This window comes from Remersonia thermophila, chromosome 1 (assembly GCF_042764415.1).
Source record: "Remersonia thermophila strain ATCC 22073 chromosome 1, whole genome shotgun sequence".
NCBI classification, from domain to species: domain Eukaryota; kingdom Fungi; phylum Ascomycota; class Sordariomycetes; order Sordariales; family Chaetomiaceae; genus Remersonia; species Remersonia thermophila.
Window position 1 is genome coordinate 1,524,818 of NC_092217.1, and position 18,520 is coordinate 1,543,337.

General features: G+C 58.9%; 3 protein-coding genes across 3 annotated transcripts; 1 reads left to right on the forward strand and 2 right to left on the reverse strand.

Annotated features, from left to right (window-relative positions):
- Window positions 1-1,523: 1,523 nt before the first annotated feature.
- VTJ83DRAFT_429 (uncharacterized protein) lies at window positions 1,524-2,961 on the reverse strand (the record flags this gene model as incomplete). Its single annotated transcript, XM_071010762.1, has 2 exons — window positions 1,524-2,385; window positions 2,450-2,961. 2 exons carry the CDS (start codon window positions 2,959-2,961, stop codon window positions 1,524-1,526), a joined length of 1,374 nt encoding a protein of 457 aa, XP_070869782.1.
- Window positions 2,962-8,204: 5,243 nt separating this feature from the next.
- VTJ83DRAFT_430 (uncharacterized protein) lies at window positions 8,205-10,963 on the reverse strand (the record flags this gene model as incomplete). The annotated part of the gene is made up of 2 exons (XM_071010774.1): window positions 8,205-9,871; window positions 9,931-10,963. 2 exons carry the CDS (start codon window positions 10,961-10,963, stop codon window positions 8,205-8,207), a joined length of 2,700 nt encoding a protein of 899 aa, XP_070869783.1.
- Window positions 10,964-12,002: 1,039 nt separating this feature from the next.
- Window positions 12,003-13,552, forward strand: VTJ83DRAFT_431 (uncharacterized protein; the record flags this gene model as incomplete). Its single annotated transcript, XM_071010785.1, has 2 exons — window positions 12,003-13,312; window positions 13,402-13,552. The coding sequence occupies 2 exons, from the start codon at window positions 12,003-12,005 to the stop codon at window positions 13,550-13,552; spliced, it is 1,461 nt and encodes a 486-aa protein (XP_070869784.1).
- Window positions 13,553-18,520: the final 4,968 nt, after the last annotated feature.

An 18,520-nucleotide genomic window follows, 5' to 3' on the forward strand; every position in this document is an offset into this window, starting at 1 on the left:
TAGGCAGGGGGCCAGTACGCAAGGGGAAGTTCCAAGATAGATTGAACATCTACTTTGAGACATGATATCTGCTCCCACGGCTTTCCTGAGGAAACCTTCCGGTCAGATACATCGACAACGGATGAAGACGTGGTGAGCAAGGCGTGAGTTGGCTGGCATCCGGAAGACAAGCGAACTTGTGTTTTCCTTCTCGCACCTTAGCTGGTAGGGAGAGACCACCACACCTTAAATGGTGACTCTGGCTGACACAAGAATGCCTGGCGTCCCAATGCAGAAGAAGGCCATGACGCTGGGTCGCACTATTACTTCACAGATAACCCAAGGCTGGACGGACGACCACACAAAGGGAGAGAGATATAGGTTGCTCGCGGACAGGCACGATATGGTCCCGCATGGTCACGAAAAGGGTAGGTATATTTTTCCCACATCTCTCTTCCCCTTTTATCCGCCTTCCTCTTTCTCGCGTCGACCGCAGCGCTCATGTCATCTCATCGCATGCTGGTCAGCCACTCCATATGCTGATGCTATCACTGCATCAACCACTCCACCTACCCAACTTGCAAGGAGGTAGGCGAATCCATCCAACATGAGAAGGAAGAGAGCAAGAGGGTAATGTAAGGAAGGGATATAAGATGCACGAGCCATAGCCATGTGTTTGTTCCCCCTATCCATCCATCCGTCCAGTTCCATCACCATCCGCGTTGAATCAAACCATGCCAAACGCCACCAGCACCACCAGGGCTAACCAACCAGCCAAACCAACCCGGTCAAGATATCGGGGATGGGACAGATGATCAACACATCCCTTACCCGCCGTCTCCCAAATGAATAAAAATATAACAGAAAATGGAAGGAATGAAAGAAGTTAAAATGAAAGGTTGTGACGACAAACAGGTGAAAAGGTGTCACAACATATGCTTCGCTCCATCCGCGCCCAGACACGAAAGGCCGTTATAGGCCACTCAGCTGCCGCATATGATCTTATCGCTTGCCCCTTTACTCCTGATAATGATACTGACGGTAATGGTGATAATGACAAGGCTCAAGGAAAATGATGTGACGAGCAGGCTCAAGGTAAGACAAACGAAAATCGTACTCGGTCGAGTCGGAACAAAAAAGTCATGGGCCCGAAGCCATGAGCGTATATATCGGTGGCCGAAATGTACTGACTGGCTGGGCAGCAGCCATGTATCATGAGCGTAACGATGAGTTGCGAAAACCCCCAAACACTGGCTCGGCCTAGGACGTCGTTGCGCATGGTGCCCAGCAGAACGGGTTGTCACCATGAGCGGTGACAGCCGACCGAGGAACGGAGGGTATCATGCTGCGACGAGACAGCGAATCCGTTGCTCGGTGACGCGGCGCTTCTTGGTGACGTCGAAGAGGATGGAGGTCGTCGATGCCATGCAGAGCCCCTTCCTACGTCGAGGTCGAGGGAGGGGGAGGCCGCCACGATAACAGTGGCAGCTTCCAGGTATTATGGAGGCGGGATAAGAAAGATCAGCAGGTTCGGTTGAGGTCGCTCAAGGGAAGGGCGGGTTCGGAGGACCGCCGTGCGGTGGGTACCCGGGATGCCGGGGACCGTTCTCGCCGCGGGCGGCGACCCACTCGGCGCTGCCGCTCTGGCGGGCCGGGAGGTCGGAGGGGACAGGGGCTTTGGTGTCGTCGGTGCGGCGGCCATTGCTCGGCACGGCGCCGTCGGGGGTAGGCACGAGCTCGGTGACGGCTTGCGTGATGGAGGCGACGACATAGCTGCGCAACTCCTGGTCTTCCCTCAAGTCGCCCTTCTCCAGCTCGAAGCGTTCTTGCTTCTCAAGGTTGGCGCGGCGCATGTGGCGGATCTCCTGCATGATGTAAAGAAGGACCTCCTCAGGGCAACGATTCCGCTCGTTGTAGTACTCGGGCTTGCGGACGTATCGCCTGGTGACGTCGGTGGCGCCCTCGCGGGAGAAGGCGATGCAGTACGACATCTTCTTTCCCCAGCCTTCCGTGTACAACCTGGGGTTGTCCCACGCCTCCTCGCAAGCGTCGACGTGGATCCAGCGTTTTTGGTGTTCCGAGTAGACCTCGGTCCAGACGTGATCTTCGGCGTTCCAAACCCAGCGCACGCGGACGCCAATGGCTCGGCACAGCATGCTGAAGCAGTTCGCCCATTCGCCGCACCGGCCGCGCCGCGTCTGCATCAGGCGCCAGACATCGCTATACCGGGGGAAGCGTTCATAGGCTCGGCACGCAGCGTTGGAGCACCGATAGAGTTCCACGCGAAGCGCTCCGCAGGCCTTCTCCTCATCCGTGGGCGCCGCCATGCCCTGAGCAATGGTAGGCGAATAGCAAACAGGACATTGGGGGTTGTTCACCCAGGTGAAGAACTCGTTCTTGAACCACCTGCCGGGAAAAACACGTTAGCAGGAGAACCCGACCGCCCTCGATACGCTCAAGAAATACATACTTGAGCAAGGCGCGGACCATGCAGTCCTGGTAGCCCCATTCCGCTTTGCGCCCGTCCCCCATGCTCGCAGCTTGGGCGAGCATGATCTGATGCTCCTCCTCGGCCTCGTTGGATATCCTCTCCAGGGGGATCGCCTGAAGCGCCTCGTCGAGCAGACCTGGGTTCTCGTACTTCATGGGCGTCATGGACAGCGAGATCAGAAGGCTCCGGAACTTGGTCGACTCCATGTCGTCTGGTGCTGGAGGGACGGGGACTTTGGGGAGGTTTCGGGCAACCGAGTATCGTGGTGGCGTTTGGCCATCATCGGAGGTTCCTGGCCTTGACCGGCCGTCGCGTGGAGCCCCCAGCGAGGAGCTGTGGCTGGGTGCTGGTGATCCTTGGCGCGATCGTGATTGAAGTTCGTTTAAACGTTTTGTCCGCAGCAACTGCTCGAACTGGACCCGCAACTCATGCGCCCATTCCTCGCTGTACTGTTGCCCGCCTGGGGGGGCATCCCGAGGATTAACGTCCATGGTGTATGCGCAATCAATAGCGTGAGGACCGATAGACCAAGGGCTTCGAGACTCGGACCGGTGGTGTCGCAGGGCAAGACGGGAGGGATCCGGCGATAAAGAGGGGCTGCGACAGCTCGGTCGTCGTCGGCGTCGGGGGGGTTCGTTGTTAGGTCCACCAGGGGAGGCGTCGTAATCGCGGTGGTGGCGGTCGTCGTCAGCGGTTGCCGGTCCTCCACCCTTGCGTAGGTCCCGGGGGCCTGGTCGTCAACACCTGGGAGGTCCTCAAAGGTCGTGCGCACAAGAGGCTCAGGGGCCCTTGACGTCTGGAGGCTAGAGGGAGACGTGGTCGTTCCCCACTACGCCTGAGACGGTCGGCGATGGGGATAGATGCGCCGCCAATTCCTCGCAGCGTCCCGGATAAGGCGGATGGGATGGGATGGGATGGGATGGGGGCCCGGGATGGAGAGAGAGGGGGGAAAGAGCAAGAGGCGGCAGCGAGGTGGAAAGCGACCCGGCGGGCGGACCAGGGGGGTATAGCCAGAGGATAAAGGTGCGGGCTGGTTGGAGCGAGCGAAGAGGGAGCTAATGGAAGAGAGGGAGGGGGGGGGGGGGGGGTGCGTGTGGGAGAGAAGCCTGCTGCAAGGGTTCAGGGAGCGGACGCCGAGAGGTGGTGCGTATGTAAGGTAGCGTAACGGACGGAGTAATGGCGTATGCTGCTGCTGCATCCGTGTCCGTCGGGCCTTGGGCTTGCTGAGGTGCTGCGGTCGTCGCTTGGAGATTTACACGCCGCAGTGGCTGCTGAGAGGAGAGCGAAGGGAGCGAGAGTATGCGTGGCCCAAGGTCACTTGAGAAGCCGGGGCGAGACGAAGCCGAGTCGTGCCAGTCGCAAGGGACGAAAGAGTTGCCACACAAAACCTTTGGCAGATAAGTGGGTTGATCGTCGTCGGCTCTTCGTCATTGCCCGAAACGTCTTTCCATCTCAAGTTGGAGTTGGGTCGGACCTGCACGTCAGTCAGTCGCAGCGGCCGACGTAATCACGTAGAGGGAAAGCCCGCACCACAGCAGAAACAACAGCAGCAGCAGCAGCAGCAGCGACGGGGCGGGTCGCTGGTCCCGGCGAGGGAAGGAGGGAAGGGTGCAGGCAACAAGCAGCACGCGTTACTTTTTTGGCCGGCATGAGAACAGGCAAGAATGGCAAGAAGGCAAGACCAAGCGCAAGCGCAAGCCGCTGCGATGCTCAGCCGGATGGCGAGAAGGGCGGGTGGGGAACACAGAACGCGCGTCCCGTCGTCATTCCCAGCCAATCAGCGCCCTTGTTCGAGCCCTCCGCCTCAAACAGGGATCCACGCAACCGTCTCCGCCTCATCTCGGGGCCCAGGGTCCATGTGGGCGACCTCGACATGCAGAAAAAGAGGCCACCCAGTTGTGCGCAAGGAGTTCTCTCATGCGCATCACGGTGCAGTGAAAACATCGAGGCCATCCACAACCTTGCAACCCCTTGATTCTTTGGCCCCGTTGTCCGGAATCCCTCTACGAGCGAAAATTAAAGAAAAAAAAAAAAAAAAGACAAGGGAAACCCCCCAAAGCAATTTGGATTCCTTGGAGAGCCGGAGGTGCAGGTCCCGACGAGAGACGTTGTGGTGGAGGTGGGGCCCGGGAAGGTGATGACGAGTCTCAAAGGCAGGGCCAGCCAATCGCAGCGCAAGATAAGTATAACTCCCATGGCTGTGGCTGAGGCTTGACCCTGCTTCGCGGATTGGTCAGTTCAATCAGTGATCGGACTGTGTGGGGAATCCCGTTCGGCCTCAGCGGCTTCGCTGCTGGTTCCGCGACATCTCCAAGCTCTCAACCTACACAACGACACCGGGTGCCGATGGCAGTCATGAAGAGCTTGAACGACGCCCAACGGCACCCATTCAACTTGACCTGGAACGGCCAGCTACGCCAAAACAAAACACAAGCACCATCCTCGGCGAAGGCTTCTTTCTTGGCATACCCACTGCGGCAAACATGCACCTTGATGGACAGCATCAGAAAATCCACGAGTCCCTTGCCACTAACCATACTCTCGGGTCCGCGCCGCACCCTCCACGCGTACGGGCCGATGCAAACGCTGACCATGTTGGGCCGCTGACTCGATCAGAGAGAATCGCGGACGATCACCTGCTCGCCACCAGCGGCCCAGCATCCGTGAGCGGCGTCGGATTCGGTCGTCGGGTTCGTCATCGTACCACGTCTCGGGTCTACGGTGTAGAGAATGGCCAAGACCCCATGACGATTGCGACGCCTCTGTCGCAACCGGCCTTCGTATGATGTATGCAACAGTTCAACTAGTCGGTCAAGCAGGCTGTTGAGAAGCGAAGAATCGTCGCCGAGGATGAAGTTGATGCCTTCGTATGAGAGAACAAGTTTTTTTGGGATGAACGTGTTGCCAAGTCTGGTGCTTCCTATGGGAGAACAGGTCGCCGCAGAAACACTGTGTGCAACCGGGGTTGCCCTGCGGCTTGCGTTGAAGATTACGCGGCGGCCCCAAAACGCCTTTCTTGGCATCTGCTCTTCCGGGCTCAGATTCTCCCGAGAACATATGAAGAAGACGACCAGCTTGCTCCTCCAGACACCTCCAGACAGGAGCAAGACGAGTCTCGTCCTGGAAAGCAACCCGCCCGGGCTCCCCGGCAGCGAGCGGGTTACCATCGACGAATTCGGCAGGGCGTTTCAAACACGTCGGCGTGGGTTGAACGGCCAGGTTTCGTCCCGCTGGGTGTTTGGGAAGAGGGGGGGGGGGCGTCTAGCATCGAGTTGGGCATGTCGTGACCAATGCGGACGTCCATGTCGACAACGATCTTCTAGAACCGGACTACCATGGCCACACCTTCGGACATTCTTTTCAATTGATGCCCGTCTTGGCGTCTGCGTCTTATATAAACATTCACCGAAACGACCGCCGGCAAATCTGTTCCCCCACTCAGGCCAATCAATCCAGACGCTACCGATACCTTCCGCCGCGCCCTCACATCACCACGTCACCACCCAAGCGAAACGCGCCGTCTGGTCGGGGTTTACCCCCTCTCTCGCCCGGCCGGGGGCTCTCATGGCAAGGACAGCCTGGTGTTGCTTATCTCCTGCGGTCTTGAACCAACGTTGAATCGAGATCCTCTAAGCGGACGTAGAGAGCCCCCCCCCCCCCCCCCCCCTTGAGTCGTTTGAAACAGGGACACCTCGTGCACTGGGTTTTATTCCATGTACACCCGTCTCCGTAGGTTTCTTGGCGATACCTTGATTTCCAGGCCACCCTCGGTGCCATCATGCCAGTGTTCATGAACCCCAGGGAGGCCTACGTTGATCCTTGGGGAGTAAGACATCATCCAACATGTCCTGGCGGCCAACGTAGGGACACCGAAACCGAGGGACCTATCTACCAAAGTCTCCCCGTGTAATCGTAGATGATCCTATCACGCCACATCCCATCCGTACTACGGCACCGAGCAAGGACACGGTCAGTCCCTCTCGGCTTGGCCCCATCCCGCCGGCTCGCTCATCTCTTCCGGAACCCTCATGTGCAACACATCGCCCGTAGGTTTCCTCTCAGGTCCTTCGCAAACCAGTCAAACGCTTGGTTGGGGGGTATGGTATCCGCGGGTTTTGTGCACCATGAAGGCCCCTCCTCCGGAAGCTTGACGCGCGTCTCTCGCTTCCTCCGTCCACTCGACGCCTTTCACGCCTCCCAGCCCATCCATATACCCACCACCTTCGCACGCATGGGCACGCAAGGAGAGGATCTTGTCGCACTTCCCGCTCCGTGTTCCCGTCTGTCGGGGCATTATCCATCCATCCATCCATTCTCTCCCCCATCAATGCTACGTTTCTCGGACTGGACCACGACAGATTACCCCCCCTCCAAAAAAAAAAAAAAAAAGAACTCAGTGGCTGAGAAAAGAAACATGGCATGGAGCGTACGGCGCGCGGAAGGAGTCTGGTATGAGATCCATGACACACGGCTGTTGGTAGCAGGTCATGGTTTGTGTGTCATGATGGATCGGACCCCGGCCCTCCCTCCCTCATGGTGGTGCTTTGTGCTGCGCCATGCTGTGCTGCCGTATAGGTGCTTTCATATCTTCAGGTGCTTCTTGTATGCCGCACCTCGTGGGAAAGCTACCGACTCGTGCGTGCCTTGCTCGTGCCTTGCTGCGCTGCGGCTGTTTCCCTGCCGATCCGGGCTGGATGCCTCGCTGTGCCTCGAACCTACTCCTCTTCTTCCCCCCCACCCTCCCGGGTATGGAAGTAGAGTGAGTGCCAACGGGTCAAAAGGCAAGTTGTGGACAGGGAGAGCTAGAGAGGAGGACCGTCAACACGACGACTTCAGGGATCTCGTCCTGAAGCCGGGGAGGAGGAGGGGGGGGGGGGGGGGCAAGGGGACGGTAGGCAGCACGTGACAAGGCAAGAAGGGACCGCACTCCGGTTTTCCATCTTACGTTTTCCGCGTTGGAGCCGTGCCGTGCCCATCGTGTCTACATCAGCATGGATACGTACAGACTCGGAGCTCGGTGGTTGGCAGACTTCCTCCTTGCCACCCCCATACGACTGAGAACAAAAAAAGGCCCCCGGCAGCCCATTCCCCGTCCGAGACTCCACTTTATCCCGCCCGGTTGCCTTCCCCGGGAGCACGAGAGGTGAGTGATGGATGTAAATAAGCGGCCGGTGGTTCGAGAAGGATGGAGACGGGATGAAACCAGGAAACCCAGCCGGCGATCCCGTCTCCGAAACCGCGCTGAACGGTGGCTGCAAGGGGTACAAAGAATTGGTAATGGTAGATCAGATGGCTGGGTGTGGCCGCGTCATCAACCTCATTCACATACCGCCCGCCTACCAACATTGCCCTGACTAGTTCGTTTCTGGAACGGCAACAGAAGAGACGGGGGGTTGTAGAACGGATGCTTTTACGCAGAGAGGCGTGTTGCGGGCGCTCAAGAAGTCTCAGTTCCGGTGAAGAGTCTGGATCGATAATATGGCAAATGCTGTTGGACGGATGCATCTGGGGCTACCGTACCCTCAGGATGTCAAACATTACAACAGGGCACAGGGCACAGGGCCACTGAAGTTTCCAAACCGTCTTGGTCTTGTCTCTATGGGGAGACCAACCCAGAAGTTTTCATGCGCCACATTATACACAGAGTTGTACACACGCCCTTGTGCTTGTTGTGCTGCTCCGACATTACAAGAAACCCGCCGACACCCGAGATGCTGAACCTTCACGACTAATTTCACCGCTCCCACTCCGCCTCGGTAGCGTACCGCTCAGGCAGGTCATCGCTCTCCAGGGGCCGCTCCACCAGGGCGACTTCCAGCGGCGGCAGATCACCAGGCCCGGGTTCTGCCGACGCCCCCTCAACAGGCACGATGCCCAGGATGGGCCGGAACTGGTACGTATGCCACCATCTAGCCCTTACGTTGCCCTCCTTCCCGGCGCCGTTGATATCGGCATTCCCGTTGGCTCCACCATCCCGCTCCTCGTCATCATTCCGCAGGCGCTGCAGCTCCCCACCGTCCGTATCCTCCTCCAGATCCTCGTCATCGTAATCGTCCTCATCTTCAACCCCGCTGCTGCTCGCGCCGCCGCCGGCAGCATCGGCCATCTCCACATCCTCCCACTTGCTCCCATCGGGCGCGACAGCCGTCCGGACCCGCTGGGCCGCGAGCGAATGCTTCTCCATCTTGCTGCCCGCGCCGGCCTCGTGGCCGTCGCGCTTGCGCTTGATGCCTTGTTTTTGCCCGTTTTGCCCATCCTGCGTTTCGGGATGCAAGTCCCGGGACAGGTCCAGCATGAACAGCGAGGCGACACCGTAAATCCAGGCCCTATGGCCCTGCCACACCACCCCCTTCACCTGGTCCCGCGTGTCCCGGAAGGGGCCGGGGAGCTTTTGGTATGTGTTGCGCCGCGACCACTCCGAGAGGGCTCCGCGCAGGGGATTGAAGACGAGGAGCGTCTTCAGGGCCGTGATGACCAGCAAATCGTAATCGTCATCGTCCCGCGGGGTTTTTGAGAAGGAGAGGACAACGGGCGCAGCGGACAGCTTGGGAAGCAGCTTGCCCCTGGGGTTGCGGATCCAGCGTTCGTCCGCGCCCGCCGCGTGGTCAGCTTCTTCATCAGATGAATCGCTCGAGGATTCACTGGTCGCTGCGCCGTCCTCATCATGTTCGCCGCCCACGCCGTTGACGGCCTCGCCGGGGCCGCGCAAGACCCACGTGTCGATGTATCCGGCCAAGTCGGCGACGCTGAGCATCTTGCTGTCGGGCGAGAAGGCCATCTGCGTGATATTCCGGTCGTAGGAGCCCAGGCCGCCCAGGAGAATGTTCCTGGGGATCTGGCGGCGGATTCGGGCCAGCCGGCGGGGCGCAGAAATGGAGTAAGAAATCCCATCCGCGGAATCCGCGGCGTGCACCTTGGCGATCATGACCCGGTTGCCCTCCTGGACCCACGAGATCCATTGCCTGTCCGGGGAAACCTGCACCCGGGTCGCTCCGGCGCCCGTTGTCGGCATGTCCACCTTTCTAATCTGGAGCTCCTCGCCATGCTCTCCTTGGGAGAAGTCGAGTTGAAACACCTTGATGTCGGCGGCGGTGGCGGCAACCAGCAGGGAACCGTCATCGCTGATGGCGGCTGATGATATGTAAGGCTCGCCCTTGATCAAGATCTGAGCGACGAGTTTCCGGTTCTTGCGAAGGTTGAGGGCCGCCTGGGGATCATCAAGCAGATGCTGAGCAGGGTTGAGCAGGTGCCAGATGCGGACCTCGTTCTCCCACCAGCTGGCGATGAGGCGGGCCTTGGGGGCGCTCTGCAGAGGGGCGACCTGCGGGAGATGGGGGAGCGTTCGGTGATATTCCTTGCCGGCGGTACGCAGAGGCAGAACGACGGGGTTCGAGTCGGAGCCTTGAAAGACGGTGTCAGAATTGGCTGGGAAAACGCGCCGCGGCTTGAGAAAGGCTTACCTCCGGACACCACCACGCTCATGTTCTTGCTCTCAAAAGAAGCCATGGCCTTGACGTCGTGCTGATGGTAGCGGCGGTGGAACACCTTGGACCAGCGACCGGCTTGGCCCGCGATGGGCTCGTAGATGGCGGTGCGGCGATCCATGCCGCCCGAGACGATCCTGGAGCCGTCGGCGCTGACGGTTAGGCACAGGACGTCCTGAGTATGGCTCTGGATGCGCTGGGCCTGCGTATACGTCTTGCCGTCCCAGATGCAGACCTGGCCGGTCGAGTCTCCCGACACGATGTCGCCATTGGGCAGGCACTTGACGGCCCACACGATGATGTTCTTGGAACCGCCGGTGAGGTCGGTGCCGAGGGTCATCTGGCGCAGAAGCGTGCCGTTGCGGATGTCGTAGGCGCAGATGGTGCTGTTGGAGCAGCCGACGACAACGACGTTGTGGGACTGGAAGGCGATGCTGACAAACTTTGTTTTTCTGGTCGGCGTGCGGAACAGGGTTTTCTGGAACTTGAGGTCGCCATCCTCGATGGAGTAAAGCACGAGGTTGCCGTCGACGGTGCCGGCGACAAGCTTGCGACTGCCAACGGTCGACGTGGCGCCGCGCTTGGAGGAAGGCGGCTGGGCGGCGAGGCACCAGATCTCGCCGTGCTGGCCGCTGGCGTGCTTCTTGGCTCTGGCGTTCTCGAGATCCCATTCGGTGATGGTGGTGGTGTAGCCGATGCTGAAGAGGCGCGACCTGCCGTGGATGATCTTGCCATCGCCCATCTCTTCGTCCGGGTCGGTGACCCAAACTAGGCCGTCAACGCTTCGGTCCTTGGCGCCCGGGATAACCAGCTCCTGGTGCCAGGCGCCCTGCAGGGGGTTCCAGATCTCAATGTCGCCATTGGCACGGCCGATGGCCAGGCGGACCTGGACGTGCTTCAACAGGTGCTTCTTTTGCGCCGAGACAGACGGCAGCGACGAGTGCGTGAAGGCGACGGCATTGATGGCCGATGCAGGATAGCGGACGAATCGGCACCGGTGGATGTCCATGGTGTCGGCGTTGTCAGCCCCGGGGGTTGCAAGGAGGGCGTCGGGTCCGATATTCCTGGCGCTGGCCCAAGACACAGGATATCTTGGAGTGTTTCTTCCGGAGCCAAAGACATCGCGGGCGGACGAACTTTTTTTCTGCCGGTCTCATTCAGGTTCGCTTGGCGCCGCCGTCTGAGGGCGGTCAGGCGATGGCCCGTGCGGCCTTTGGATTATGTAATCCATGCTCGCGGCCAACCCTCATGCTCTAACCCTGAGACACCCCCACCATCCCTCCTCCTCGGCTGTTCCAGTCGGTGCTTGGGCCCCGCGCTGGCTCAAGCCGTACCTTGAACTTCCAACACGGACAAATGAGGGTGAGGGTATTGCGCAGGCCGCGTGCTTCATTTGTAATTCAGAGTGATATTGCACCAGCGGGTTTGATTCCCTCCATCTTCTTGGTGATCTCTTGGGTGTTTTTGGCCCTTCACGAGTCGCGGTAGCTGAGTTTCTATATTACCCTTCCAAGCTCAGCTCCAGGTACCTTGACTCAAACTGCTGGAGTTTCCAGGTACCTAACGTTATCGTTGAGTCCCTGAGCTTTCCACTGCCTCACCTCAGCTCCGACTTCACATTTCGTGCAGCAGCTTCAACCCGCCATCCATCCAATCGGTTGCCGGCCACCCTGCTCAACCACGCCCGGCTGCAGGAACCTGTTTGTTACACCCGATTCGGACCATTCGTCATTTTGCGATCCAAGACAGGAGACAAATCCGCTTCTGTTGCTGCGTGGTTCTCTCGTGTCGTCGCTTCGGGGGGGTTTTTTTATTTATTTATTTATTTTGTTTTCTGGGGCTTTGGGTCTGTTATGATCGAATGAGTCAGGCCAACTACCATTTCACCATCGTTTGACCAAGAACCAACCTCAAGCTTCATCTCCATCTCAGCCAACCTCCTTCAGCAACAACATTGTGCAAACAACCCTGGGGAGGGCACCTTTAGGTCACCTCGTGAATACATCTCACAACCCGCTCTTGCCTTCAGCCTAGCTCGACTCCTGGCCATGGATTTCAACAGCTCATCGCCCTACCCGGAGGGCGTCATCTCCTTCCTCGACACCGACCTGTACAAGCTGACCATGCAATGCGCCGTTCTCAAATACTACAAGGACGTTCCCGTCACATACAAGTTCACCAACCGGACCCCCGACAAGAAGCTCTCCCGCGAGGCTTTCCGCTGGCTAGAAAACCAGGTCCGCAAGCTTGGCAACATCTCGCTCTCGCTGGAGGAGCTCAACTATCTCAAAGAGCATTGTCCTTATTTGACACCTGCCTACCTCGACTTCCTCTCCGAGTTCCGTCTCCGCCCCCGGGACCAGGTGGTCCTCAAATTCCTACCCGCAGGGCCAGACACCGGTGCAGAGTCCGACCTAGGCGACCTGGACGTAGAGATCAGCGGCACCTGGGCAGACACCATCCTCTATGAGATTCCTCTCCTCGCCCTCACCTGCGAAGCCTACTTCAAGTTTATGGAGCCCGAGTGGACCTACGAGGGTCAGGAAGAGCTTGCCTTCGAAAAGGGCATGCGTCTGCTCGAGGCAGGTTGCGTCTTCTCCGAGTTCGGCACCCGTCGCCGCCGCGACTATCACACCCAGGCCTTGGTCTTCCGGGGCCTCACACGCGCCGCCAAGGAAGCTGAGCGCCGCGGTTTCCCTGGCAAGCTCTCGGGGACCAGCAACGTCCACTTGGCCATGCGCTTCAACATCCCGCCCGTTGGCACCGTCGCCCACGAGTGGTTTATGGGCACGGCTGCCATCGTCGGCGATTACCGCCGCGCCACCGAGGAGGCCCTACGCCGCTGGGTCGGCTGTTTCGGCGAGGGCGTGCTGGGAATCGCCCTGACCGACACCTTCGGCACTCCGGAATTCCTGACCGCCTTCCGCCTCCCCATCCGGCACCTGGAGCCGCCGCGGCCCGCCCCCGTTGTCAGAAAGCCCAGCGCCGCCGACTCCTTCACGTCCGCCTCCTCCCCGACCCCACCGCCTCAAAAGCCCAACAAGACGTACGCCGAGGTCTTTACGGGCGTGCGTCAGGACTCGGGCGACCCCATCGCGTTTGTCAAAACCATGCGCGCCTTTTATGACAAGGAGGGCGTCACCGACAAGAAGATCATCGTCTTCTCGGACTCGCTCAACATCGAGCGCTGCCTCGAGTACAAGCAGGTCGCCGAGGCGGCCGGGTTACAGCCCACGTTCGGCGTCGGGACGTTCCTGACCAACGATTTTGTCAACACCAAGACGGGAAAGAAGAGCACTCCGCTGAATATCGTGATTAAGCTCAGCTCGGCGGATGGGAATCCAGCCATCAAGATCAGGTGCGTGCCGGCCCGCCCGCCCGCCTCGCCCAAGGGAGCGCGGCGGGATACGCTCTGCGCCAGTCAGCAGCTAACGGTTGGCTTCTTAGTGACAACATCGGCAAAAACACGGGCGACAAGGCCACCGTCGAGAAGGTGAAGCGCGAGCTAGGGTACGTCGAGAAAACGTGGGAGGGCGGCGACGAGACGGCCCGCTGGGGCCACGAGGAGGATGCCACCCAGGCCGTGTCTCATTCCTAAGCGGGGAGGCATCTGCCGTCTGCGTTGCTGGTGCCCTTGCTAGGCCGCTTGCTTCAGCTGTCTGTTGTCTTGACACTCGGGCCTTTGGGGTTTGGCTGGGAAGCTCCGGCGGGTTGCCGCATGCATTGGGAGGCGGGAGGTTGGCGGTCAAGGAAGAGGTGAGGGGAAACGAGTTCATACCTTCCCTTTTCTGCACATGGAGGACGCCTTGGTATTTGCTCTGGCTTGCCATGGGATGCATTAGAACAGGCACCGGCACCCGATTGAAGTGTTAGATGTAGCTGGGAAATGGGAGGTTGGCCCCGTCGGTTCGCATCCTTGATTATCATGCAATGTCCCGCTGCCATTCTTGAAGAGCGAGTCTAGGGGTCTCTACGAGAACATGGAACTGATCCATAGACGTTCATCACAGCATGCAAGGTACTTGGTGGCGCAAGAATTTGACACGCGACTGCAAGGATCGAACAGCACACCGCCCACATCCACCGATCTTGTCATGGATCGTTCCCAGAACCAGCTCGCTGGAATACTTTCCGGAACGAACCTGGCGGAATACTTGGGCACCGAGGGAGGCTGGCTCGTCGTGGCCAGGCATGCTTTCGTACATACTATAGGACAGCAGTCGGGTTGCTTGATCCGTCTTGCATGCCAGCATCTTGTCCTGACGCCGCAGCCCCTACAGTACATTTCTCAACCACTGTGTGCCTTGGACGGTGCCGTGTGTGCAGGAGGCGAGGTGCTGGTGGTGGCCGGGGCTGAACAGCAAGCCTGCCGGTTGGCCTTTTTACATAGGGCTTGGTTGGGTAGGTAGGCGATTCGTTGCAAATACAAAGCATGTGTCCCGTCTCGTGCCTCCACGCGGCAAAGCCAACATTGCTGATTCCGGGTTGTTGGAGGCTGCCATGGCTTCTCGGGCATGCATGCAAGACGCAAGACACGACGATCGTCGTCACGGAGCAGAGGAGGAGGCGAAGACACATCATAGTCCAGCGTAGCCACCCGGTAGTACACGGATGCCTTGGGTATTGGACGGCACGAGAATGTTGCACCGCAAGCTGTGCGCATTATTACATAATGCCTGGCTCTAGGGAGGCTGAGATACGGTGTAGGCAGGTCTGTAGCCATGTCCTTGGACTCACCAAGACCCTCGTTTGCTTCGGCTCCCCGGATGGACCAACATGCAAGCGTCCCTAAAGCTCACAAGACCGCGAAAAAATATTGAATCCTACAATCCCGCGGAGCAAAACAGCGGTCAAACCGCCCCTTGTACTGTGTGTGCTTCATGCGCCTCGGGGCCACGGGTTTGTCCATTCCCGCCGTGGCTTGTTTCCGTTTTCGGCATGCTCGACAGATCGGAGATCGGGGAGATCGGGAGAATTTCGTGCCTCAGGCCTTCGCCGTGTTCACCTCATGGCGCCGTCCAATCGCCAAAGAACCGGCAGCGGCTGATGAACGACCGGCGTTCTCACGTTAGTTACTGTGTATCTGCACCTCGGTTTCCGGCAGGCAAAGTCAAGCAGATGAGGAGGCATGGCGGACGGTGAGCGTCCCACGCGCACTGTGTGTCGCAAAAGCAACAACATCCCACCCACCCCGAGCGCATCACTCGGCGAGCGTGCTAGCTACCAGCTTGGTACGGGATAGCGTCGGCCCTCGCTTATTGGGGAGGCAATAGGCACCGCAAAAAAAGTTAAAGCCAGCTAGTGTAGTTAGACGGCAAAATGGAAGTGATCGTCAAAAGCTCGTGCCCTGTCGGTAGGACGAGTGTCCTTTCTCTCCCCCCCCTTCCTCCTCCCCCGCCTCCCTTCCAAACCACTCATGCATGGTGCGCTATGCTGGGAACGTCCTTGCAGACCCACCGGCTGTTCATAAAAAAGAGGGGCGTCCCAAACTGTCGGGACCAACGAGCGGCTTGGATTGGGTCTTTGGGGAACACCAAGGTCTTGGCATGTTCGTTGGGCAGCAGCAAGAGAAGGAGGGTTGGTGCACCCGATTTTCCGGGGCTCGACGCAAAGCCTTGCTGTCTGCCGGGACAGGTAGCTCTCCCGCGGGCAGAAGAGGATGCATGGTTGGGCCGAGCCTTGTGTAACCCTTGCTATAATACCTAGGTACGAATGAGACGCTGGAAGACCCAGGAAAGAGAGAGGTCGGCGAAACGCAGCCTTCATGGCCTTTGTTGGCTCTCGTTGGCGACGATGGGATCTGTGATATCCCCGTTGGGGTCTTTGCGCCCTTGGGAGGTGGTGTGTGCGGCCTGGTCACCTGCAACATCTGTGTCCCCCGCGAATATTTGCTCCCCACTGACAGCACCAGCTACTGCAGAAACCAACTGTGCTACAACCGCCCTCGTCCACATGACGCGCTAAGGAATGGCTGCGTGGGCTGTAGCCAACACTCCTGGCTTGGAGCCCAAGGACGCCCTTTGAGGGGCAGGGAATGGATCCACCTCACCATCGGCTCGATCTGACCTCCCGCTCCCCTCGCTGTTCCATCTCGACCTACCTACAGAGGGGGCCAGACGCAGCACCTGGTCTCGTAGAGTTCCGGACTTGAAGCAGCGGTGAGCAAAAGCCGACGTGGATCGGCACGTTTGGAAGGGCCCTCCGTGCCCTCATTGGGCTCCTCTGCTAAGGCCGCGATGGCCGTGACCCGACAGCCCGGAGCCGGCTCGCAGCTGTGTCTAGCCGACAGCCGCACAACGTCACCATCTGGTGTCCGCCACAGTGCAGCACGCTGGCTCCTGCCAGCCCACGGCGTGTTGAAGGCCCGGGTTCTTGGCAGCGTGAGCTGGACTCGACAGAGAAGGCAGCAACGGCAGCTTCTCAGCCCAAGACGCCATCGGCCATCTCCAGAAGAGAACTTGTGTTCTTGAGTAATTTGTCCGTTCGTGACAGAGTTGGCGAGTGTTCTTCCAGGCTCTGCAAGGTTGGGGTTGGGTTGGGGGTGAGTCAATCGGCACTGTGTCGACCAGAGGAGTGGTCGTTCCCTGTCTGTTTTGCAAGGGACATCCATGCAGTTTGGCTGCCCCACAATCCCCTCCTTCAGGCCATCTGTGACAAACGGAAGCCGGAGGGGGGGGGGGGGGACACACGGCAAAACGACTTGCGTCAGGGACAGTATGAGGTTCACGCCGGCGAGGGGGCAGACTCGGCGGCGTTGCTGTATGGCTGGCATTGAAGTTCCTGGCGCAGCCTGCAGCAGCGGTTGGCTGCTAGCGATGACATGGTGAAGGGTTTTGATCATGAGTAAGGAAAGGCCGTTTTGGCCTTGAAAGCCGGGTTTCATGCAGCCTGATGGAAACGCACCAAGCACAAGGTGTTTTTTTGGGGGGGGAGGGAGGCACAGTGTTGCTTCGAGCTCTCTCCCAACCAAAGCCCCCAGCGCCGGATACGGGAGCGGGAGCGTCCGGGCGCTAGAACGGAATTGTGTGCTGCGTATGTACAGCGTATGCTCGGCGGCGAACCCAACCCATTGGAACCAACTGGGCCCGTGCCGTAAGCGAAAGCAAAACGACAGGGCGCTCTCTGCTTTGTCTGGCCTCGGACTCTCCGTCGCATCGGGTCGAAGCGTAGAGGGGATTGAGATTGGCTGACATTGTTGGACTCGGCAGGCAGACTGGGCGAAATGAACCAACAATGTGGTCAATGTGGTCAATGTGGTCGGCCTTTTGAGCGACACCGTCTCCTCGGCGTGGTTTCGGCGTGGTTTGGGGCTGGCATGCCGCACCCGTCCGAGGGTGTTCCTCATCGCGCGGAGATGGGATGATAACCCTGCAAGGCAAGCACCCTGAAAGAAGACAGATCAACCAAGTTTCGGCCAGGTCGCTTCCTTTGTTTTTTTCTTTCTTTCTTTTTTTTTTTTTTTTTTTCGAGTTGGACGAGGTGGGTGCCCCGGAGGACCTAAGGCAGGCTCTTGCCGTTGAGCAACCTTGCTTGGCCTGCGCCGCGGTTGCAACGTCAAACATTTTTAACTTAAAGCCGGGCGCGGCCCCTGACCACGCCCCCCCTGCTAGCCCGCTCCCGACCAAACCAAGCAGAAGAGAGAAAGGCGCGTCGGCGTAGTCGGCCGATAGGAGAGGGGGAAACGCCTTCGAACCGCAATTTCAATTGCTGGCAACGGCATTCGACTCGTCGACTCGTCTCTTGGGTCATACTCATCATAGACCGGATCCATAGCTCCGCGACTCGACGTACGCTTGGTCTTGTCCCATATAACGCGCGTACCAGCCACACTCTGCTCCCGTCCGGCGACTGCCATCTCCCTACTCCAGTGTCCAGCCAGGCCCACATCAAACCCGACCACAACCTACGACTTTCCCACGATTACGGCTCTTCGGCTGACCGTTGTTTTAACGTCTGCCCTCTTCATCACACACGTCCAACGAACGCCTCACGAGGCCATTCGCAGGTTCCTAGACCAACTCACCCCATATAAGCGACTCTGCTACCCATCTCTCGAGTTCGTTTTGCCACCCCCCCCTTTAGTCCGTCTTTGTCACACTGCCACTTCTCTTCTTCCCATCCTCACCTCAACTTTCGCATCGGCTGCCTCTCTCACTTGTCGGCATTCCCACCCTCCCTTCCCCCAAGAGGGTTGCCGTTGGACACACACACACACACACACACACACACACACACAGAGAGAGAGAGAGAGAGAGAGAGAGAGAGAGAAAGAGAGGTTTCAGTTATTGATCTCTTGCATGGCTTCGTTCCTTCATACCCATACCTCTTGCCCATCTAAAGCTTCTCTTTTTGTTTCGTTCCCAGTCATGACACACAAGTGCTGACCAAGTCCGATAGCGGTTGGCCGTCGCTCATCTCGCACACCCACAGGCCGTCGTTCATTTCAACGACGGCAGCCGGCACCCTGGCTCATCCCAACGTGTGTTTGCCGCTTGTTTACAGACTGCCGTGAATCACAGGCCGTCTGGGACCATTGCGTTGAGACTCGATCTAACCGGTGTCATAG